The 20,322-nt window shown below is 32.8% G+C and overlaps 2 protein-coding genes across 3 annotated transcripts; one reads left to right on the forward strand and one right to left on the reverse strand.

Annotated features, from left to right (window-relative positions):
• The first annotated feature begins 6,181 nt into the window (after positions 1 to 6,181).
• Positions 6,182 to 7,227, forward strand: LOC100267888 (pectinesterase inhibitor 3). The gene has a single exon (XM_002276053.4). The coding sequence runs from the start codon at positions 6,484 to 6,486 to the stop codon at positions 7,051 to 7,053; it is 570 nt and encodes a 189-aa protein (XP_002276089.1). The 5' UTR covers positions 6,182 to 6,483; the 3' UTR covers positions 7,054 to 7,227.
• Positions 7,228 to 9,766: 2,539 nt separating this feature from the next.
• Positions 9,767 to 18,640, reverse strand: LOC100262737 (3-oxoacyl-[acyl-carrier-protein] synthase II, chloroplastic). 2 transcript variants are annotated; one of them, XR_002031154.2, is made up of 14 exons: positions 17,900 to 18,640; positions 16,875 to 17,080; positions 16,593 to 16,796; positions 15,871 to 15,981; positions 15,646 to 15,741; positions 15,322 to 15,367; positions 15,144 to 15,223; positions 14,665 to 14,733; positions 14,111 to 14,195; positions 13,119 to 13,273; positions 12,920 to 13,000; positions 10,961 to 11,020; positions 10,482 to 10,651; positions 9,767 to 10,227 (listed from the first exon to the last, which is right to left on the reverse strand). XR_002031154.2 is itself a non-coding variant. In XM_010657789.3 (14 exons), the coding sequence occupies exons 1-13, from the start codon at positions 18,255 to 18,257 to the stop codon at positions 10,535 to 10,537; spliced, it is 1,668 nt and encodes a 555-aa protein (XP_010656091.1). In that variant the 5' UTR covers positions 18,258 to 18,640; the 3' UTR covers positions 9,767 to 10,227; positions 10,490 to 10,534. The 2 variants fall into 2 exon arrangements, 1 of the variants encoding a protein (XP_010656091.1); XM_010657789.3 differs by having other exon boundaries at positions 10,490 to 10,651.
• Positions 18,641 to 20,322: the final 1,682 nt, after the last annotated feature.

Here is a 20,322-nt window from a genome sequence, read left to right on the forward strand (position 1 = left end):
GAGTTCTCTTACTGTGTTTAAAGAGATTTGAAGATTTTTTATAGATTTCTTGTCTCATGGGTTTTGTGTTGTTTAATTACAAAGACTTTTTTGAAGCTATCAACTTTTGCAAGGACTTTTTCGAATTTTAGAGCAAACCCATGATGTTCATCAAGGATTAAGTATTTTAGTTAGATTGGATTATTAAAATACACCTAATTTCCCGAGATATTATTGGTATGGTGATTAGAGCCCTTCAACTAGTATGGATTTAGGTTCTAGCCACTTATTGTCATTTTAATGCAACACCACCCAACCAAAACAGGGTTTGTACTATCTTATGGTGGACAACTTTAAGTAGAAAGATCAAATATCCACATGTCAGTCTATTCTAAATGGTCATTAAAGTAGTAGACTCATAAATCTTAGTCACTCATCTTCATCTATGAATTAAGAGTTTATTTGGGAATAGTTTTGAGAGAAGTTACTTTAAATACTTAAAAATGTTTCCTCGTAAAAAATAGGAGTTTATTTAAAAATTGTTATATGATTGATAATTTCTTGATAAAAAACAGTTTTTAAAAGTACTTTCTTACCATATATTTTTGGTGGGGTCCATCCCATTATGAGGCATAGGTAGCCATCCTTGGAAACCAAATTTTGGCTGCCGTTTTCCAACAAATAAAAGCTTGCCTTTTTTTTCTTCCAATAAAAGTTTGCCTCTATTTCAAGTAATGGAGGCCATCTTTGGCCTTCAATTATTACCTATAAACAACAGGCTTTTGGAAATCATTTGTTGAGATAGGAAAATTTTCAATCACAGAGAGTTGGGCGGAAAAGTGAGAATATAGTGACGGGTATCACACCAGGAAAAGTATGTAAAAAAAAAAAAATTAGTGTTTCATAGAGAGTATTAAGTGATAAAATTACGAGGAATGTGAGTATATCATGGGGTGTGTGAAACTTAAGGATAATACTTAAGTAATATTTTGTTCCAATTTTATCACATATTAAATTATTTTCTGGCTTTGTCCCATGAAGGTTTCCCTTATTTTGAGGGTTTTATCATGTGAATTAGGTGTTTATTTTTCTCTATACTTTTATTTTTTGTAAATTGATATTGTCATCTATTTACTCATTTAAATTTATGAAGGTTGATATAGACTATAGTCACTCAATTGCTTATTTAAATTTTTAAAGATTGGCATAGTCATCCAACTTATTCATTTAATGTCCTGTGAATTGGCATTGTCACTCAATTACTAATTGATAATTATTGTGCAAAGCCACCTAAATATTACTTGTAATATTTAATAGGTCACATGCATTCCAAATAATTTTAATTATTCTAAATTATTTTCACTTACTTGTTAGAGTTCATTTTCAAAAATAATTATATAGATGGAAGGGGTAATTAAAAGTAAAGCACCACAAATTAAAAAAAAAAACATATGATAATGAAAGAAAACATGTTAAAAAACATTCTAAGTTTTTAAATAAATTTTTACTTTAGAAAATTGTTTGTAAAAATAATTCTATAAAACATTCTCAAATATACCTTAAATGTTTGACAAATTTTTAAAATCTAGAAAGTGTGACTCTTGAATAATCACTTTGATAAAAAATTTTAATGAAAACGTTATTATTATAAGCATTGTTAACAAAATTGTTTTAATAAAAACTACTCCCAAATGGAGTCCAAGTTTGGATAAGCCAAAATTCCATTTCAAGTAGTATCTATCAAGAATGAATCCCCATGATGCCGACCAATGGCAACTATGCATTCGTTTTCAGCCCCCAAATCACATTTCCAGTACACTTCTCTTTCAATTATTGGCTTGATGGCTTCCAGATTTGAGGGGGAATTATTTCTTTTATTATTATTATTATTAATGTTTATATTTTCCACAAAATGTTTATATTTCTCTTTCAATGTTTCCATGCATGTATCGTGTCCCAGTTAATACCATTATGCAAAATAATAATAAATTATTAATATTTTCAAAAATATTTCTTAAAAAAAATGTTTTTAAAAATTATTTTAAGTTATTTTTAAAAATAAAAGTATGATTGAAAACTGGAATATGTAAAATAGTTTCATCCATTTTGTGGAAATATTTTGTAGTTATATATAAATCCCAAGTATTATTTTTATATTGAGTTATTTTTTACAATACTTGGTATAAAAAACACTATAAAACATTTCTATATGTTCTAAAATTCAAATTGTTTTTAGAATAAAACTATGTTTGGTAATAGAAAATTTTATGGGAACCAAAATTGATAAGAAACTCCGACAAACTCGTAGTGGTGCTCTTAAGATTCTAAAGATATTGCTGTCATGTACACCATTTTCTAACAATAAAAAAAAATAGAAAAAAAAAAAAAGAGATTGATAAAGTTAGTTACGAAGTCTCGCTTTCTTTCAGAGTGTATGATTGATCCCATGAATCAATAGGAAAGGAGTTGGCCCACAGCAGAGCCCCGCCTCACATGGCCTCTCTCATTAGCCACTGAAAACAGGTTCTGCAGGGCAGCTTGTCCCGTCTCCCATCCGCCTACCTTCAAATCTCAATCCCTTTGTCTGAACTCAGTGTTGGGTGGTAGGGTGCTGCTGTGCTGTCATCTCCCTCACTACCAGTACAACCCTTTCAACCCTTTCCCATTCCCACTGCTTTTATTGATTCTTGTAAGAATTATCTTTTATTATTAGACTCTCTTCTCCCACATGAAAGTTGATTGTGATTTGATTTCTTTCCCCTATGCATGGATGATTGTAGTCTTTGTGGTGTGAATTTCCTTGCTGGTCTTCTCAGGCCTAGGGATTTTGTCAACCACATTGAATTTTTCTTCTTTGTTTGTGGCTAATTTTAAATGGGTCCAAAGAGTTAGGATTTCTATGCTTTTTTAATATTTGTACAGCCTTTCTAAAATGATAATTGTTAGAGTAATTTGAGATGCATAACAGTTTCAACTCATACATGAAGAAAATTTATAAATATAAGAGACATTTTTTTGGCATATTTAGTTCTTAAAAAGTCCAGGGATGGGAAAATATTATTAAGATTTTTTTTTTTTTTTACATGTTAAGAAAAAAGTGAATAAACAACATAGTTTTAAAAACCGAACTTGACCGGCTGGTCTGATCGATTTGACCACCGACTGGTTACGATTCCGATTCGATTTGACTAATTGAACCAATAAAGAATTGAACTGGAATAAGACCGATTGAATCAACGATCAAATCAACGGTTCAATTTTATTTTATTTTTTAAGCCAAAAAAAAAATTATTTGATGCATTTTGCACTAAAACGACAATGTTTCCTAAGGGAATTGGATCAATCTATGAGATCATTCGACCTATTTGTTATCGAACCCAATAAACTTTTAATCATACAAGTTAATGATTCTTACATACCTTTTATACCCCATAATCACTATATATATTTATCTATTTTAATGTGAGATTAGTTAGGGAGAATAAATTTTTTTTGCAAACTTGGAATATTCAAGTATAAAAATTGAAGTTTAACTATTAAGCTATAAGTATTATATTTGTAAATAAAAATATATAAGAAAATTAATATTTGTTTTTCAAATTTTTATTGTATAAAAGTATAAAACACTTTCAAATTTATTTTTATAATAATTATATAATGTAATTAAAAAATAATAATATAAATTAATTAATATAATAATTTCAAAATAATAAATTACAAAAGACATACAAATAGATTAAATATTATAATTTTTGCATTTTAAATATATCTTTATATTTAAATATTATAAATGTTCCATTTACTAAAATTTAAAATATTAATATATTTATATTTCTTTTCATCATTTAATTTGATATATGAAATATAAAAATAAAATATTATTAAAAATTTTAATTATATATAATTTTAATTTCTTATAATTACTTAAAATTTTATATAATATATAAATTATTATTTATAATGTCACCAGTTCAAGCGCGGTCTAATCACCGTTATGGGTAACTTTTCTATTTTAATTATCCATCCGATTCTAAAAACATTGAAAAAAAGTAATTAAAGAAAAGAGGAGAGGAAATACTAAAAAGTTTTTCTTTCCATTTTCCTTATATAAAGGTGAAAAAAGTTTGAAAAAGCATATTTCTCATCAATTTATTTTTTATTAAAAAAATTATAAATATACCAATATATTTTTCTTATTTTATTCTTTTTTATTTATTTATATATATATATATTTTTTTCCTAAAAACAATTTTTAAAAATAAAAACATAATGTTATTACAATAACATTACTTTAAAGCAGTCTTATGAAGAAACAGATTCAAGATAAATTCTCAAAGTTTGAAGTTATCGGTTGAATAAGTGACTTTAAGCTTAATTAAGTTCTCTTAAAAAAAATAGTTTTTTACTCATTTCATCACAAACAATCATAAATTAGAAAGTAATTTTTCAACCACTATATATTTTTAAAGTAGTGTAAAAAATTCCAAAAATTCCAAAGAAATAAGCATATACGTTTCATTTGAATGAGACCATTATGGTGGCAAGTTGATATTATAAATGTGATGACATAATTAAGAAACTTTGAAATTAGTGGAAATTAATTGTCTCCTTAAATGAATCTGTTTCTCTTTAGCTAGAAGTAGATTTCCCAATGGCCTCCTGGAAATAAAGCAGTCATGTTGTGGGCACTTGATGTCTCCATAAACACATCTCAGACGTTGATGCTTCATTCTACTCTGTTCTGCTCATCTTCACTGCATTCTTAGCTTATGTTTTACTAAACTTTCCGCTCATTCAAACCTCTATCCTCTGTTCTGTCGTACGCATGTGGCTCTGTCTTCTTGGCAGACCAAATTCCATCAAATAATTAAGCTAAAAGTTTTGGAAAATATCCAGATATTATGTCCAATGCCCAGGAATTTAAATATAAAATAAAATAAAATTGTTATTAAATTATGTTTGCTTAGTGTTTTAGAAAACATTAGTGAAAAATAATTTTTGAAAACACATTTTATAGAATGGAAATCTATTTGTAAACTTTAAATATTTTTTATTTTAATGATTCTCCACATTTATATAATTAATTTTAATTTTTAAAATAATTCTCAAAAAATAAATGAAGACTGATTAAAATAATTAAAAGATATTTTTAAAAATATTTTATTTTTTAGATTTAATAACCAAAAATTATTTTCTATTTTCTATTTTTTTTATTATATAATTAACAAAGATAACCTTAAAATATGAAAATAATATAGTTCCTGGGAATTGATATGACAAATCTAATTAATTTGAGTGTACCATATGTTGGAACAGTCGCACCAACTTTATTAATGAGTCCTTTGTATTTCCTTTGCCTGGACCAGTGCCTGCCCCCACAGGGATCACTACTGACTACTACAAAGAACATAGCGAAATTTAAATCATTAGATGAGAAGAATGTGGGATAAAGAAATCAAATTAAAAATATAAAGTAATAAGATTTTGATTCTTGTACGCACATATGGCATCATGGTAATTTTTCAAAACATAGTAAAAATAAGCGATAGTAAATTGGTATAAACATTATTATTGTGGAAATGAAGGGTTTTTAATGGTATTATGCATGGTAAGTGGTAACCAACAATGACATATATTTGTATTAGTATATAATATAAGCATATGATGAAGATTCGGTTCTATGAGGCTGACCAGACGTAAAATGTGAAAATTTATTGGGTGGGGGGCCTTGCAGATTAGAAGGAAGCCCACGACCAATTGTTATGGAGTTGGGGGCCCATTATGACCTCTGCACCGCTGTGTATGGCACATGTCGTGTTGTTACATTCGGGCTACCGCATGCTTTCTCATCCCACCCCAATAATTCCATGTCAAATTTTCCGTACATGCAATTCATGCACAACCTACCTCTAAACACTACTACCAACCTTTTAATATCAATAAATTACCACTTCCTCACTTCCTCTTTTCAGAATTTTTGAGAACCTTGAAAATCAACCACAATAAGAATTCACTAGATCATAAAAACAAAACTTAATAATAGTATCTGTATGTTCACTCGATCTTTGTCACACATCATAAATTAATTTTGTCTTTTGGTTGGTTGTCGATGATACTTATAAGTTTAGTGAATATGCATTTATTGAAATTAGTGCCATGATGTAAATTTCAATCTAAGGGTGAAAATAACAGAGGAAAGTTAACTAGGGCTGGATTCGATGAATATTACAGCTGCCCAATTAATTGTTGATAATGGCCAAGCTGTTCTTGCTGGCCAGTGGCCACGCCTATTTTCAGCGGTGCATTTACTCTCTCACTTTCTTATCTTTTTCGTTTTTCAAAAGTACCCCTACTAGTAACTGCAATTTTCGATCAGGCCCTCGGGTAGTTCGTAATTAACCCCGAAGTCTAAGCCCACAGCCATACTTCTCCATTTTATAAACCCAGCTCACTCCCACACTGGCTGCTCCTCACTTCCAGCTCTTCTCATCTTCTGAGATTGTGATGATGGCTCTCCCTCCTCTCTTCGCCGTCGTTTTCGTTCTAGCGACGCTCTCCTCCACCTTCGCAGAAGATCTCGTCCATTCATCTTGCATACACGCAAGTTATCCGAACATCTGCCTCCGGACACTCTCGTCGTACTCCGGCCCCGCCAAAACTCCTCGGGATCTAGCTCAAGCCGCCGTGAAGGTAAGCCTCTCTCGGGCCCAGCGAGTATCGACGTACCTGAACGGAGTGGCCGGCCAAGGAAAGGCAAGCAAGAGAGAGCAAGTGGCGTTGAGTGACTGCGTGGAGCAGATATCGGACACAGTGGAGGAGCTGAGCAACACTCTGAAGGAGCTGAAGCACCTCCGCCCCGGAACCTTCCGGTGGCAGATGAGCAATGCGGAGACGTGGGTGAGCGCCGCTCTAACGAACGAGGACACGTGTCTTGACGGATTCCAGGGCGTGGATGGGAAGGTGAAGGCGGATGTGAAGCGCAAGATCACGAACGTCGCTAGGGTTACGAGCAACGCTCTCTATCTCATCAATCGCCTCGATTCGACACGTGGCAGGGCCGGACTCGAGCCGTGAAGTTGTACGGCTCTGATTCTATTTCCGTGTCATATATTCATATCCATATCTACCGCTCTGTGTATTATTTTTTCTTTTCTTGGTTTTTGGCTCTTCGTTTCTGTAAGGTGTACGTAGTGCAATAGTTTTGGGAATAAAACTTTCTAAAGAAAGAAAGAGAAAATTTGGAGAAAAGGAAAATTGCCTTTTTCTGTCTATCTTTAAATGTCTCCATTTAATTCAAGATATAGTTTTGATATTGATATATTGGCCTTACTCCTCATGATAATAATTGAACTTGTTTTTTTTTTTTTTTTTTAATATTAGATGCCAATGATGCAATCCCAACTCCCAAGGGGGGCGGCTTTTATTTTTTTATTATTTAAAACTAAGATGTCGGAAAATATCTGGCTTTTATTTTTCTATTTAAATCTTTTTAAAAATAAGAAGAAACTTAATGATAATAGAAATTACAATATTTTAAAAGTATTAGCTCATGGAATCACATTGGGTGGAGAATATTGTTTTGTGGATTAAGTGGAGAAAGGGTTCCTTAAGAGGGTGTTATGCAGAAGAGGCAAAGCATGTGTCTTAATTACTTTAAAAGGGGTCACAACAGCATGGCATCCTCCATAGTTGATTTTGGCTCCATTAGATTGGCTTCAGGCCCACTTCCATGGTCACATGACACCAGCAATAATTTTTCGGTTCACGGACAAGCAGTTTTTGAGTGACACTTCTGGCCCCCCCATCCCTCAAATCCAATTCTAACATAACCGGATAAAAATATCAAAAATTATGAAAATATTAATAACCATCAACAAATATTAGAAATATTGGATGAAAAATAAAAAAATATCAGCCAGAAGTAAAATTGATCAAATTTTAAAATAAAAAAAATAAAAAATAATATATATATTAAAGTTATTTTATACAAAAATAATATATATTAAGTAATTATATAATATATGTTGATCCTCATCACTAAGTTAAGGTAAATATTTGATTTTATTAAATATAAACCATTTATACACGTTACAATAGTTCTTGTTAATACCAAAATAAAAGTTGATGTGATTTGATTACATTGGAGGATGGATGAATTTTACTTTAGTGAAGATAACGGTGACATCATGACATGAAGTTTGCATAATATTGATTATAATTACTAACATATCTTAAGTAATTGTTAAGACTTGATATTGAAGATAATATGCAACTTTTATATAATTCCCAAAATTATAAAATTTTGAAACAATCACAAAAGAATTTGGAGCAATATGAAAACAGGAAAGATTTCAAATGAATTGTAGATGGAGGCTATCTGATCGTTTAAAAATTACTTTTTATGGTTGAATCACATTCAAATTGAAATCCAATCGTTGGATCATTGAAATACTTGTTGGAACCCTTAATAGCCATTGGATGGCAGCCCTGAAATTTTAGTCTCTGGTAAACCGCGGGAACATGGTTTGGTTCCGGGTGGGAAAATGATATGGTACCAATTCCATTATGTATCATACCATATTTGCTACCGATTGAAAGGCCAGGGAACCAGTTGAATTGGTTGGGCTTGGTAGGCCGAGGGACATGTTGTGCACTTTAACTTCCACTAGTTGAGGTGTAGCTAATTAAGGCAAAGCCTCAATTAGTTGAGGATTAGTTGAACCAATTGTTCAATGGTCACTTGCTAGTACAATTAATATACAATGGCTAGTGAACTTATCGAGCCTATTGCTCAACTAGTCGAGCCCAAACTCTACTTAATTGCTAGTTTGGGCTTCAAATTTTATTGTTTTGTAAGTTTAACATTCCAATTTTTTTAGTCCATTTTGCTTTAAAATTAGCATATACATTAGTGTACTTTCATCATAGTTTATCTTATATTCATTTAATCTTAAACTAGTAGTAGGATTTTGTAAGTTTATTTTTCAATCATTTCTTGTAACCTTTGTGAGGTGAGTTAAGATAAAGTATCACTTAGTGTTTGTCAAATAAAAGATATCACTTGAAGTATTCAAGAATAAGACTTCTCTTGAAAAAATTGTAAATGTCCATAAGAGTTTATCAATTCAATTATAATATTTGGAGGCTTATGTTGAAAGCTTTTGATTAATAAAACCCTCATTAAGTTAAGGATTTGAAGAGAATGGATATAGACTAAAGTGATATTTATTTTTTGATTGAATAAAAAAAATAAAATAAGTTGCATCATACCAATATAAAAATTTTGAATTTGCATCATCTCTTTTTTACTCTCCTTATTTTATATGCAATTGGTTTTTTATTGTTTTTGTTATTTAATCATATATAATTGGCATTTGCCTTTATATAGTTTAAATTTATTAAAAAAAAAAAAATCATCACCTAGTCATCCCCTTCTAACGTGATTAACTTAAAATTGATATAACTAAAATCTTAACAAACCTAAATGAGTTTAATCACTGTTCAATAAAAGTAAATATTTAAGGCCATACTGCACACATGTTTTTTTATTGGTGGCACATGTCTGATGTGTCATCAAAACGGTACCATTCAAAATCACAACTTGACCCTAAATTTTATACCATGATTGGGGTGTTATGTTTCAAATATGGTGTAGAATTCTAGAAAAAGTTATTTATATTAGCTTATCAAATTAAATCATTTGAAATAGTGAAGAATTCTAGCCTACCAATTCAATATTAGACGATATTTAGAATTTCAGATTTTATTGTGAACTGTTGAATAAAAATAAACTCGAAAAAGGGACTCGATTATAATAAATAAATCCAACAAAAATACAAATAAGGAGGACCATTGTAAGTTTTTTTTTTTAAATTACATTATATACCCAAAAACAAAAAAAAACAAAACATTATCTTAATGAATTACCTATCAAATTATTGACCTAGAATCGTTCTCTAGATTTTCAAAAATAATTCTAAAAAAATTACTAAATACCTAATTTTTACGAGGAAGTGGTTCTGACCTCACAGAATCACAATCACTCCAAACAAACTCAAGAACTGGTGGGTGAACAGCTCATATCAACTAGATCACATGCAGAAACCCTATTACAGCTATTTTTATGAGGAAAAGGATATTGGCTGATAGCAACAGAAGCAAAAAGTGACTTATAACACTGAATTTTTTAACTTCCCTTCTGGCAAACAAAAGATGAGATACAGAGGAGGTTCCCTGGGTGCTCAGCAACTGCAAGATGTGACCAACCCATCAGTGCCAATCAACTGAAGATTTGATAATCAGTTATTACTACGACAAAAGTGTCCGGGACAAAGTTCTTTCTGGAACTACCCTGGATATAACTCTCAACCCAACACCCTATAATTTTCTCCTGATCATGTAGCAATGGAAAAACAAGCTTCAGCGTTAACAACTCCACCTGGAGCTTGGTTTCTATCTCGTATTCCAGTACCCAGGAACTAAAACAAAAGAAGGTTGCATACCTAGATACATTTGGCCTCATTAAAGTGAGCAAGTTCAGAGTAGGCCACAAGGTCTATTTGTAAGGGGCAAATATGATTGATGAATTGTGGCCGCCAAACCCAAATGAATTAGACAATGCCACCTTGATGTCGAGTCTTTCTTTCTTTGAGCCCACTAGCAAATCCGTATCCTGATTTAATGTTCTAGCAGTGTTAGACGATCGCTGCTATAAAATGAAACTGGTAGTTGAATTTTGAAGTTAGCTAACGACTTTACATAGAGAAACAAACTCAGTAGCTGACTTTACAGCCAGTTTTGCTATTTCTAACAATTTGTGGATAGGAAGATTTGTACTCCAATGAATTACCTCAGGATGTATGATTTAATGGTAAATGATTATATGGCAGTTAAAAAGGGTTATCTAACTTGCCATAAGAGACCCTGTCATTAAGTATCATACATTTAATAAAAAAATGGTGATGAAGGTGTAAATACATACCACACCCTCCTCCGGGCTCTCAAGGTTGATATTTGGATGAACCCACCCTGTCCGTATGGCCTAGAAGGGAAATACAATGTCATGTAAAAAGGTAAACAAAAGAAGGGAATCAAATGGTAAGTTTCTATAGATCCACACAAAAAATGAAAAAACCAACTATTCGATTTAAACCAAACTGTTGATAGAGGGACCCTGCATGAGGGCATATTGACACTTAGGGAAGACATGCACCATGCCTGGAACATAATTCAAATCCAGGGACCATTGACTTTCCCAGAACTTGGAAATGCGAGAGAACAGAAATGCTCTTTATTTTCAAAACACATTGGGCTATATTGTAGTTATAGCAGTAAGGGAAAGTAGATTATATAACCTTCCCTTCTGTTAGAATAAACCAAAACACACCACTAACTTGAATTTGTAAAATCAAAGATAGAACCACGCATATATTAAATCCTCCCAGAAAGATTCCCCTTTCATTCAAATATACTGATATAAAACCTCCAAAGAAGAAGATTTACAACAGAAAGCACACATTCAGCACTGCACAATACATTTCAGTCTCTCTTATTAGCAACTGCGGTCCTCAAACACTACAAGCCAGGGCAACATTGAAATTATTGTCTTTAAGTGGTTTCGGCAACAAATGAGGAGGATGTGATTTTACAGTTGACCTAGCAAAAGCATGCCCGATGCCCAATTCTAATTTATGCCATATGACATGCCTATGCTCCATGTCTGCACCACGTTTTGGGTGCTGATGTTTCAACCATTCCAATATACCATCTTCAAACCAGATTATATGCTGTTAGATTAGTAATCATTTATATCTGTTACAACTCCCTGACTGATAGCATGTTAATTAGCCAGAGTAATTTCTCTTTAATCCCTGGGTGTTATCTATGACAAATGGATCCCTTCTGTCACCAGGAATGGGGACCCTTTCCTCATCTATCAACATGAGAGTTATCAATATATACTGAACTATTATCGATATCAATGTTAATAAGGACATATTGACATTGTCAAAAAACCTAACAAGGCAAACAATATATCAATATATTCATACTAACAATGAATTATTCCCACCAGTATAAATAACAGTTATAAACATTTAAAGAGTGGATGCTCACTAAGGTCATCCAGTCAAACAAGTCCAACAAATATAGGCCCATCAGCTTAGTGACATCAATTGATCTTATCATGTTGCATTAGGTATTAAAGCTTTCATTTTCAAAGAAATTGCCAACAAGTCTTCATTTTGTGACCTTCAGAATAAAAGTTTTCCAAATGACACCCACAGTTGGGTACATCTTGCACTGTTAAACAAGTAAACATACATGGACATTAATTGAAACTCATTTTTTATTTGGAAGTTTAAAAACCAGGTGTCCCCAAGGAAAATTAGGAATTTGAAGTTGAACTTCCATAAGCACTTAAATTTTCTGGTAGATGTGCCTACACATAGACCATTAATGCCCAACAATGAAGAGGGCTCAACGAGGAATAGATGCATCACAAAGATGAAATGCAATGAGGAAATTAAATTATCACTACCCATGCATAGAATGTAATGAGTAAATTGATTTATGTCATTTGAAGAAATGAAGGAGCGTAAAGGGTTTAAGTCAGATAAAATTGTATGATGCACGAAGCACTCCCACTTTTTATACAAGAGATGCCAATGGAATAGATGATAGATACACTTTAAATACCCTTCTTAATAGTAATAACCATATTTTACTTTTTCAATTACAAATAGTATCAATTACGAGCAATTTATCCTTAAAGTTTACTGGTGAATGCTCATAAGCTGAAACTAATGTTATAATAAAATGCAGTGCAATCAAAGAGCCCTTCATAGAAACAAGAAAATAAGAAACAATGCTATAATTTTGAATTTAAAATTATGGATTTTTCTGATATTTACCACACCTAAAGCCATGAATGGTTGGTTACCTGTATTGTTGCAATGGCCTCCACTGCACCAGCTGCTCCTAGCAGGTGACCAATCATAGATTTTGTAGAGTTCACTTTTAACTATTTTTTTTTTTAAAAAAAAAGAATAAATTTAGAGAACTCATCAAGCACAGCATATCAGCATATAATGGTTTTAGAAACAAACAAATAAAAGAAAAATACCATGCATTTAAGTTACCTCAGGATTCTGGCCAAAACAACGAACAAGGGCTTGGTACTCTCTAAAGTCTCCAGCAAGTGTGGAGGTAGCATGTGCATTTATGTAATTCACATCTTCTCTGGACACCCCGGATCGAGCCAAGGCACTTTCTATGCAGAGAATGACACCAGCACCTGTTTTCAGATGTTAACCAAAGAATGTTAGCTTGCATTTACAAGTGCCTAGCATGGTTGCAAGGGGCAAACATGATGACTATCTCAGAACTCCAGGACCATTCACTAATGGAAATAATCCACATTGTGACTTTGTGAGAACTGATCAGAGAACTGTAAACAAATAAAAACTACCAGCCTAAACTTGCTCAGGAAAATGCAACATAGTGAAGCATGTTATGAAAAAAGAAGCATATGGGCAAAAATAGAATTATTAACTTGAGAATTTCACAACTACTTTTAGGAGGTTTTTTAAAATACATATATATTTATATATTTGAAATATTAATGAACAATTCATTAAATCATTGACATCAAGTTGGTAGGGCCTTCTTGAGAAAATATTAATATATGGGTACTTCTCTCAAGTTATTCAGAGAATTTGCTTTGAATGGCTGCTGGGAATTAGAAAATCAAAAACCAAATTGAGCCATGTGAAGGGCAGCTGAATGGTAAATTAGTGATCCATTACATACTCCCTTTGTTGCTACATAAATGCATTCACTAAAATATTCTCAATGTTTATTTGATACATCAGTAGCCTAATTGAAGAAACAGCTAGTCAAGCCCATGGAGTGCCTGAATGATACACCTAGGGACTAGGATATGCGTCGGTGATGGACTGAACTGTATTTCATACATAATATATCACATAGTATATTACATGGGACTATAAACAAGAACACCAACAAACAAGAAAAATAGCCAGAAAAATAAAAGAAAATTAAAATCCTTCAGCCCAGATCACATAGGACTTTCATGGGTGTAGAATAAGAACAAAAAGACTTGGCACAATACCATCAGGGTGAGGCTCAGTCATGTGGTAGGCATCACAAGTGAAGCTTCCACCCAGAAATTCTGCATAAATTTTTGCACCTCTTTTCTGAAAAATCAGAAAGAAATGATTAAACAACCAAGAAATAATTAGACTAAGGATTCCTAAAAAAGACACACACACACACCAAAAAAAGGGAATCTTGATCACAACATATGAAAATGATCAAGTGCTACCAGAGATTAGCAAACAAGAAAAATATGAGAAATTAGAAACCAATGCATTGAAGAGAATATGGGTAGCAACAGTTGACAACAAGATTAAGGAGAGTTTTTATCTAAGACAAATCTGCAGGGGCAACCAAGGGCAATGGAGGCCTTTGTAGATAGCGATTCAATGAAAATTTGAAGCTCTACATGAACAAAATTGAATGAAACAGAACCTGGGTCAATGCCGCAACAGAAGACACCATAACCCATCATTTAAGAATAGAACATTGCCTTCAATGAAAATAGAAGACATGTATTGACACTAAGTAGTTGAAATTTATGGTTTTGTTGAGTTGATGCAAGTATACCTTAGCATGCTCTAATTCTTCTAAAAGCAGGACCCCAGCTCCTTCTCCCATAACAAATCCATCACGGTTCTGTTTAAAAAGAGAACCATATTTCAAGATAATCATTACCATAAACTACAGAAGAAACGAAAATGACACAATAGCTTTGACAGAAATGTCTAAAACAAATTTAAAAATAAAAATAAGCCCAACAGTACAGAAATTTTGGATCCAGATATACTCGTGAATTTTGTACTCCACACACTGTCAAATTTCCCATTTTCAAATCGGGTTTCCTCTTATGAAAATACAACATTTGGTTCTCATGATCCAAAATTATCATTTACTTATCCTCAAATTAACTAAAGATAATGTTGCTTTCAGTGCGTTTACTTATTATCATTAGAATCAAGAAGTTTGGCAAATCATTTCCTAAGATGTAGAAAATGAAAAAAAAAAGAGGGAAAAAATGAAAGCAGTAGATATATTAGGAATCTTACAGTATCCCAAGGACGTGAAGCTTTGGTAGGATCGTTGTTCCTCTGTGAAAGTGCTCTACAAGCAACAAAACCTCCCAAACCTGTGCCAATAATTATTATATAGACAACAACAAACTTCAAGCCACTCCAAATTGAGACTTACTGACTTGAAGGCAAAAGAAGAAACAGAATTAGATACCAATAGGTATGATTGCCGCATCTGAGCCACCACAAAGCATCATGTCCTGCAAGATCTCAGAAAATTAGAAAATATTGCCGCAAAATTGAAATAGCAGTTTCCCCCGAGGCCTGACTAGCAGGGGGCAGGTGGAGCAGGTATAGGGAGGTTCTAGATTGGATCCAGAACAAAAAGGAAAAATCAGAATGATCATCTATGAAAAAGAAAATGAAGTAGCAGTTTTTTGTTTGACTTTACTATTAAACCATTCATGAAAAAATAAATACAACATTAGCAAAATATAAGAGAATCATAAATATCCAGTGCTCAATGCAAGACACTTACAGCTTCACCCCTGATGATATGATTTGATGCGTTCAATATACAGAAGTTGCTGGTAGCACAAGCAGTAGATATTGAATAATTTGGGCCCATCCACCCCTGCAGTTCGGTAGAAAATAAGCAGTTGAAAGGTCATTTCCAAACGTTAATACCGATATGGTTGTATCTCAATTAAACAATAATAGTAACAACAACAACAACAACAACAATAATAATAATAACACTGACCAAATCCATTGCAAGCATGGCAGAGCCCATATTTGTAGTGGCAAAAGGTACACAGAAAGGGTTCATCTTCCTATATGAGACCCTCAAAGCTTCTATGGCATCGTTAAAAACCTGTTCATTCACAAAACAACCCCATAAAACAAAGTAATCAAGATACAGCAACAATGCAGGATGAATCTGCTTCCTTGCCCCCATTGCAGGTTATGGAGCTCTCATTTAGGGAATTTGGAGCCAGGACCCCATTTTCTGGCTAAGAGATTTTCCAAGAGGATTCTGTTAATGGGCAAGGAAGTAGTGAACACCCCAAAAAGAATTAATCAATCTACAGAATGTGCAGTGCACAATGAATCTGCTTCCCAGGTTATGAAGCTGCATTTAATTGTCTGGAGCCCCAAGTTTCCTCTCCTGACAGGAAAATCTCCAAGAGAATCTCATTACATGGATAAGGATAATAGACTGCCTTTTACATGTGGAAAATTAAATATTGAAAACAAGTATCATCCCAATTTAAGATTATCTGGGTACAATTGAGTCCTGTCTTTGGATTGCTTGTCTCACTCACATGGAAACCACATAGCCAACAGATGTGATGGGGGGTAAAAAGTTTCATGTTAGGTTTCTTATAGAACATCAAATTTAAGATGACTCAGTAGAAGCTCATGACAGGGTTTTTCCTGCATTATCTATTTGTGTAAAATCTGTATCAAACTGTCAAAATTTACCTTGATGCCACCCATTGCTGAGCCAATCAAAACTCCACATCTAGATTTATCCAACTCATCAGTTACATCTTCTGTAATTCCACCATCCGCCAAGGCTTTCTTGCCGGCAGTGAGCATGTATAGCATGAACTTGTCCATCCTTTTGGAAAGTTTCGGTGCAATCCATCCATCTGTTGAGAAGGACTTGATCTCGCCAGCAATTCTCTACAATATAAAGACAATACTAGTAAAATCTAGACCAAGCAAATGACTACAGTACAAAGAGATCGTAATAAGAATTACCGTTGGAAAATGAGAACAATCAAAACTCTCTATTTCACTTATGCCACTAACACCCTCAAGCAGATTGTTGTAGAAGCTGTCTGGTTCATGACCAATTGGGCTCATGACCCCCATCCCTGTCACAACTACTCGCCTCTGTTCTGTAAGAGGTTTCTTCTTTGTTGTGACCTCCTTTGCAGGTTGCACAGCCACTGCCATGGTTTCCCCTAAATTTGCAAATCAGTTAGGCCCATGTGGTGAATGTACCTCAGTAAGTATATAGGTAGTTTGGTACTTAGACAATTATATATGCAGAAGTAGCCTTCTGCGTTAGGACAACTTAGCAACATCACAAAACTCCTAGATGAAGATTCGAATATTAAAACAACCTTGCCTACCACCTGAGTAGGTGAGAGTACACTCTCTTCATACTTGAGAGGGCTCTCTGAGATGATCTGGTCCAATAAACAAATGGTGAAACCAAACATCAAGTTCCTCAACAGAGCTTTTTTCATGGATCCTCTAAGCCTGTCACGTAATTTATGTAGCTTAAAGGCAGCTGACTCCTAATAATAAAGATCAAGGAAATAACCAAGGCAACTACAATCATCAAAATCATAAGACCAAGTGGAATAATGATGCCACTAGCATTCTGCACACAGCCTTCACATCTTGATACCAATTGTTCCCAAATAATAATAGAAGTAACAACTTGAAAAAAAAAAAACTGAGGAACATCCAATATTTGAGGTTTCAGCTTCTATTGATTCAATAATTTTTACAAAGATAGAATTAAGTAAAATCAATTTTCCACTACATAATTTATATAAAACACTGAATTAATATCGAATCAAGCATGGCATCAACCCTGTGATGGGCAATATACAAATAAAACAGAATTCTGTCAAATGTTAGAATTCCAAATTTTTAAATTAAAAGCAATAACTAACACATTAAAATTGCATAAACTAGAGGCAGCAGCAACATGAATTAACCAAAAACAAAAACCAGCTCGATTCGAGTATAACACGAGAAGAAGGAATTACCCGAATGAGAGCCTCGATTGGTTCGCCTCTGCCTTCGATTCAGAGGAAGAGACTTGGATCCGAAAACCGACGAGAGAGCATTGTCACCGAAAAAGGCCGAGTAAGGAAGCCCCTTGGAGCTACAATACTGGTCGCAGGGCTCGAAAGCCAGACACGAGCTCACCAGACCCTGAATGCTCGACGAAATCGACCCACCTCGAGCGAAGTCGCTGCATTGAGCCAAAACCCTCCTCCTCTTCCCCCACCTGCTCAATCTCTTCGAACACTGTACCATCGACGGTTTCGGCGCAAACTCATTGTCGGCGGTCACCGACATGCAAGCGGCCACTAGCCACGTGCAGAGAGGAGACGCCGCCATGGGAGAGACACAGAAGAGATTAAGACGAAACAAAACAAACAGTGAAGAGGAATAGAAAATTTCCGATCAATGGAGAGGTGTGAAGTCGGTGTGAAATCTCAATCTCAAATCTGAATCTACACTTCCATTGACGGAGAAGACGATGATGTGGCTCTGTGCATTTCTCTGAAGAAACCACACCAAATGGAATCGAAACTCCTGCGGTGGAAGCCGTTTCAGATAGCCAAGTTTTGGAACAATCTGAGTCGTCTCAAGAGACGACAGCGCCAAGTGCTCCCTCTCTGCAAGACTTGTTACGAAATGAGAGTGAGAAAACATGTATATATATATATATATGTACATATATAATTTAAGGATCTCTGAGCCGAAACCAAAAAAATTATAAATTAGTGTTTTTACTAATGTTTAAATAAATAAAATTAATAATTAAGATTATGTGTATTGTATTGTATGATGGCCTGTGGGCAGTTGGCACTCCTCTTGGTGAAATGACAATGCTACCCACTCCCCCAGTGCTGGGCCCCACTCACTGATGAGTAAGTTCCATTTATTCAATACACATTTGTGTCATTTTACGGCTTTGATTTTTGAGAAATACAAGAGAAAGTATGAGAAAAATAGAATGAACAAAAAAAATTAAAATTTATTTTTTTCATATTTTGCAAGCGTGAAAAATTTTATCCCTTTTTTTTTTATTTTTTTAATATTTTCTCAAAACCAAACATATCATTCATAATTAATAAAAAATTATAATACCGATAGGATATTTTAAAAGTTTTGATTTTTATTTTTATTTAACACAAAAAAAAAAAAGTAAACGATACTTTTGTATTGAATTATTATAATTCTTCTTGAAAATCATTACATTTAAAAGAAAACAAAGAGAATGCATTATTTTTCAAAAAAGAATTCTTCTAAAAAATAATGATATGTTAGAAAATTTTATTACTTTATTTCACGGTTAGTAAAAGAGAGAAATATCTTTATTAGCAGGGATGGGTGCCCCTTTGTATCCAAACAGACGGGAACTGGACCAAGCCACCAAATTCACAATTAAATTCAATGCATCCCAAATCGCACCAAATGAAATTAATTTTCGTAATGGAATCAAATATCTTAGGTCATTTGTAATTTGCTGGATTTTAATATTTAGTTGGCACGTGGGCCTGGTGGTATTCGATTTAATAATAATATAATAGCAAGAAGAGAGAGCATATGCCATCGGTATATGGACATTATAGCGTCGCAATACACATCAGAGTTTTGTAGGCTTTCTATGAAGCCATTAGCCATTCACAAGGCGCCACGATACCACCAAGCATTAGGATCCGTTTGGATGAAAGGAAAGGGGAATCCTCCGAAAACACTCTTAGGTCATGTTTGGTAGCATGGAATAAAATAAAAGAAAGGATATTATATCATATCCCATGTTTGGTTTGAGATAGCTTACCATATCATATTCAACTAAATATGAGATAAAATAATTGATGTAATCTTTTTTTTTATCCATTTTACATAGATATATTAATGTTATCAATTTTTTATTTTTTAAAATACTCATTTTACAAAATAATTTTTTTATTATAAATTAAATTTATGATAAAAAATAAAAATATATATTTATAAAATAATATTAATATATGATATATAAATTATTTTTATATATTAAATAACAAAATATAAAAATTTATTTGTAAAGCTCAAATAATTTAATCATGAATATTATTAAGCATAATAAAATTTTCATTTTTAAAGATTAAAAATATTTAAATGTAATATAATTTTTATTTTAAACATTAAAAATAATTTATATTTCACATTATTTTTTATTTATTTTATAAATTAAATATAAATATAATATAATATAACATATCATATTAGATATGTTACTTTAAAATATCACATCCGTAAGATACGTATATTTATGGATATCATGTTCGAAATCATATCCTATCCTATCACACGTAATCTTAATGGTTAAATCTTTTTGGAGATCTAAACAAACACGTTTAGGTATTATATTTATATTTAACACACCCAAGAAATTAAATATAAATAGAAAATG

This window comes from Vitis vinifera, chromosome 11, assembly GCF_030704535.1.
Source record: "Vitis vinifera cultivar Pinot Noir 40024 chromosome 11, ASM3070453v1".
In the NCBI taxonomy this organism is placed as follows: Eukaryota; Viridiplantae; Streptophyta; class Magnoliopsida; order Vitales; family Vitaceae; genus Vitis; species Vitis vinifera.

Coding starts and splice junctions, on each gene's coding strand:
- LOC100267888 (XM_002276053.4), top strand. CDS start 6,484: ATGATGGCTCTCCCTCCTCTCTTCGCCGTCGTTTTCGTTCTAGCGACG.
- LOC100262737 (XM_010657789.3), bottom strand. CDS start 18,257: ATGGCGGCGTCTCCTCTCTGCACGTGGCTAGTGGCCGCTTGCATGTCG. Junction 15,982..16,592: donor CAGCAATGGGTGGCATCAAG/GTAAATTTTGAC, acceptor GTGAATGAACAG/GTTTTTAACGATGCCATAGA. Junction 15,368..15,645: donor ATATCATCAGGGGTGAAGCT/GTAAGTGTCTTG, acceptor GAGATCTTGCAG/GACATGATGCTTTGTGGTGG.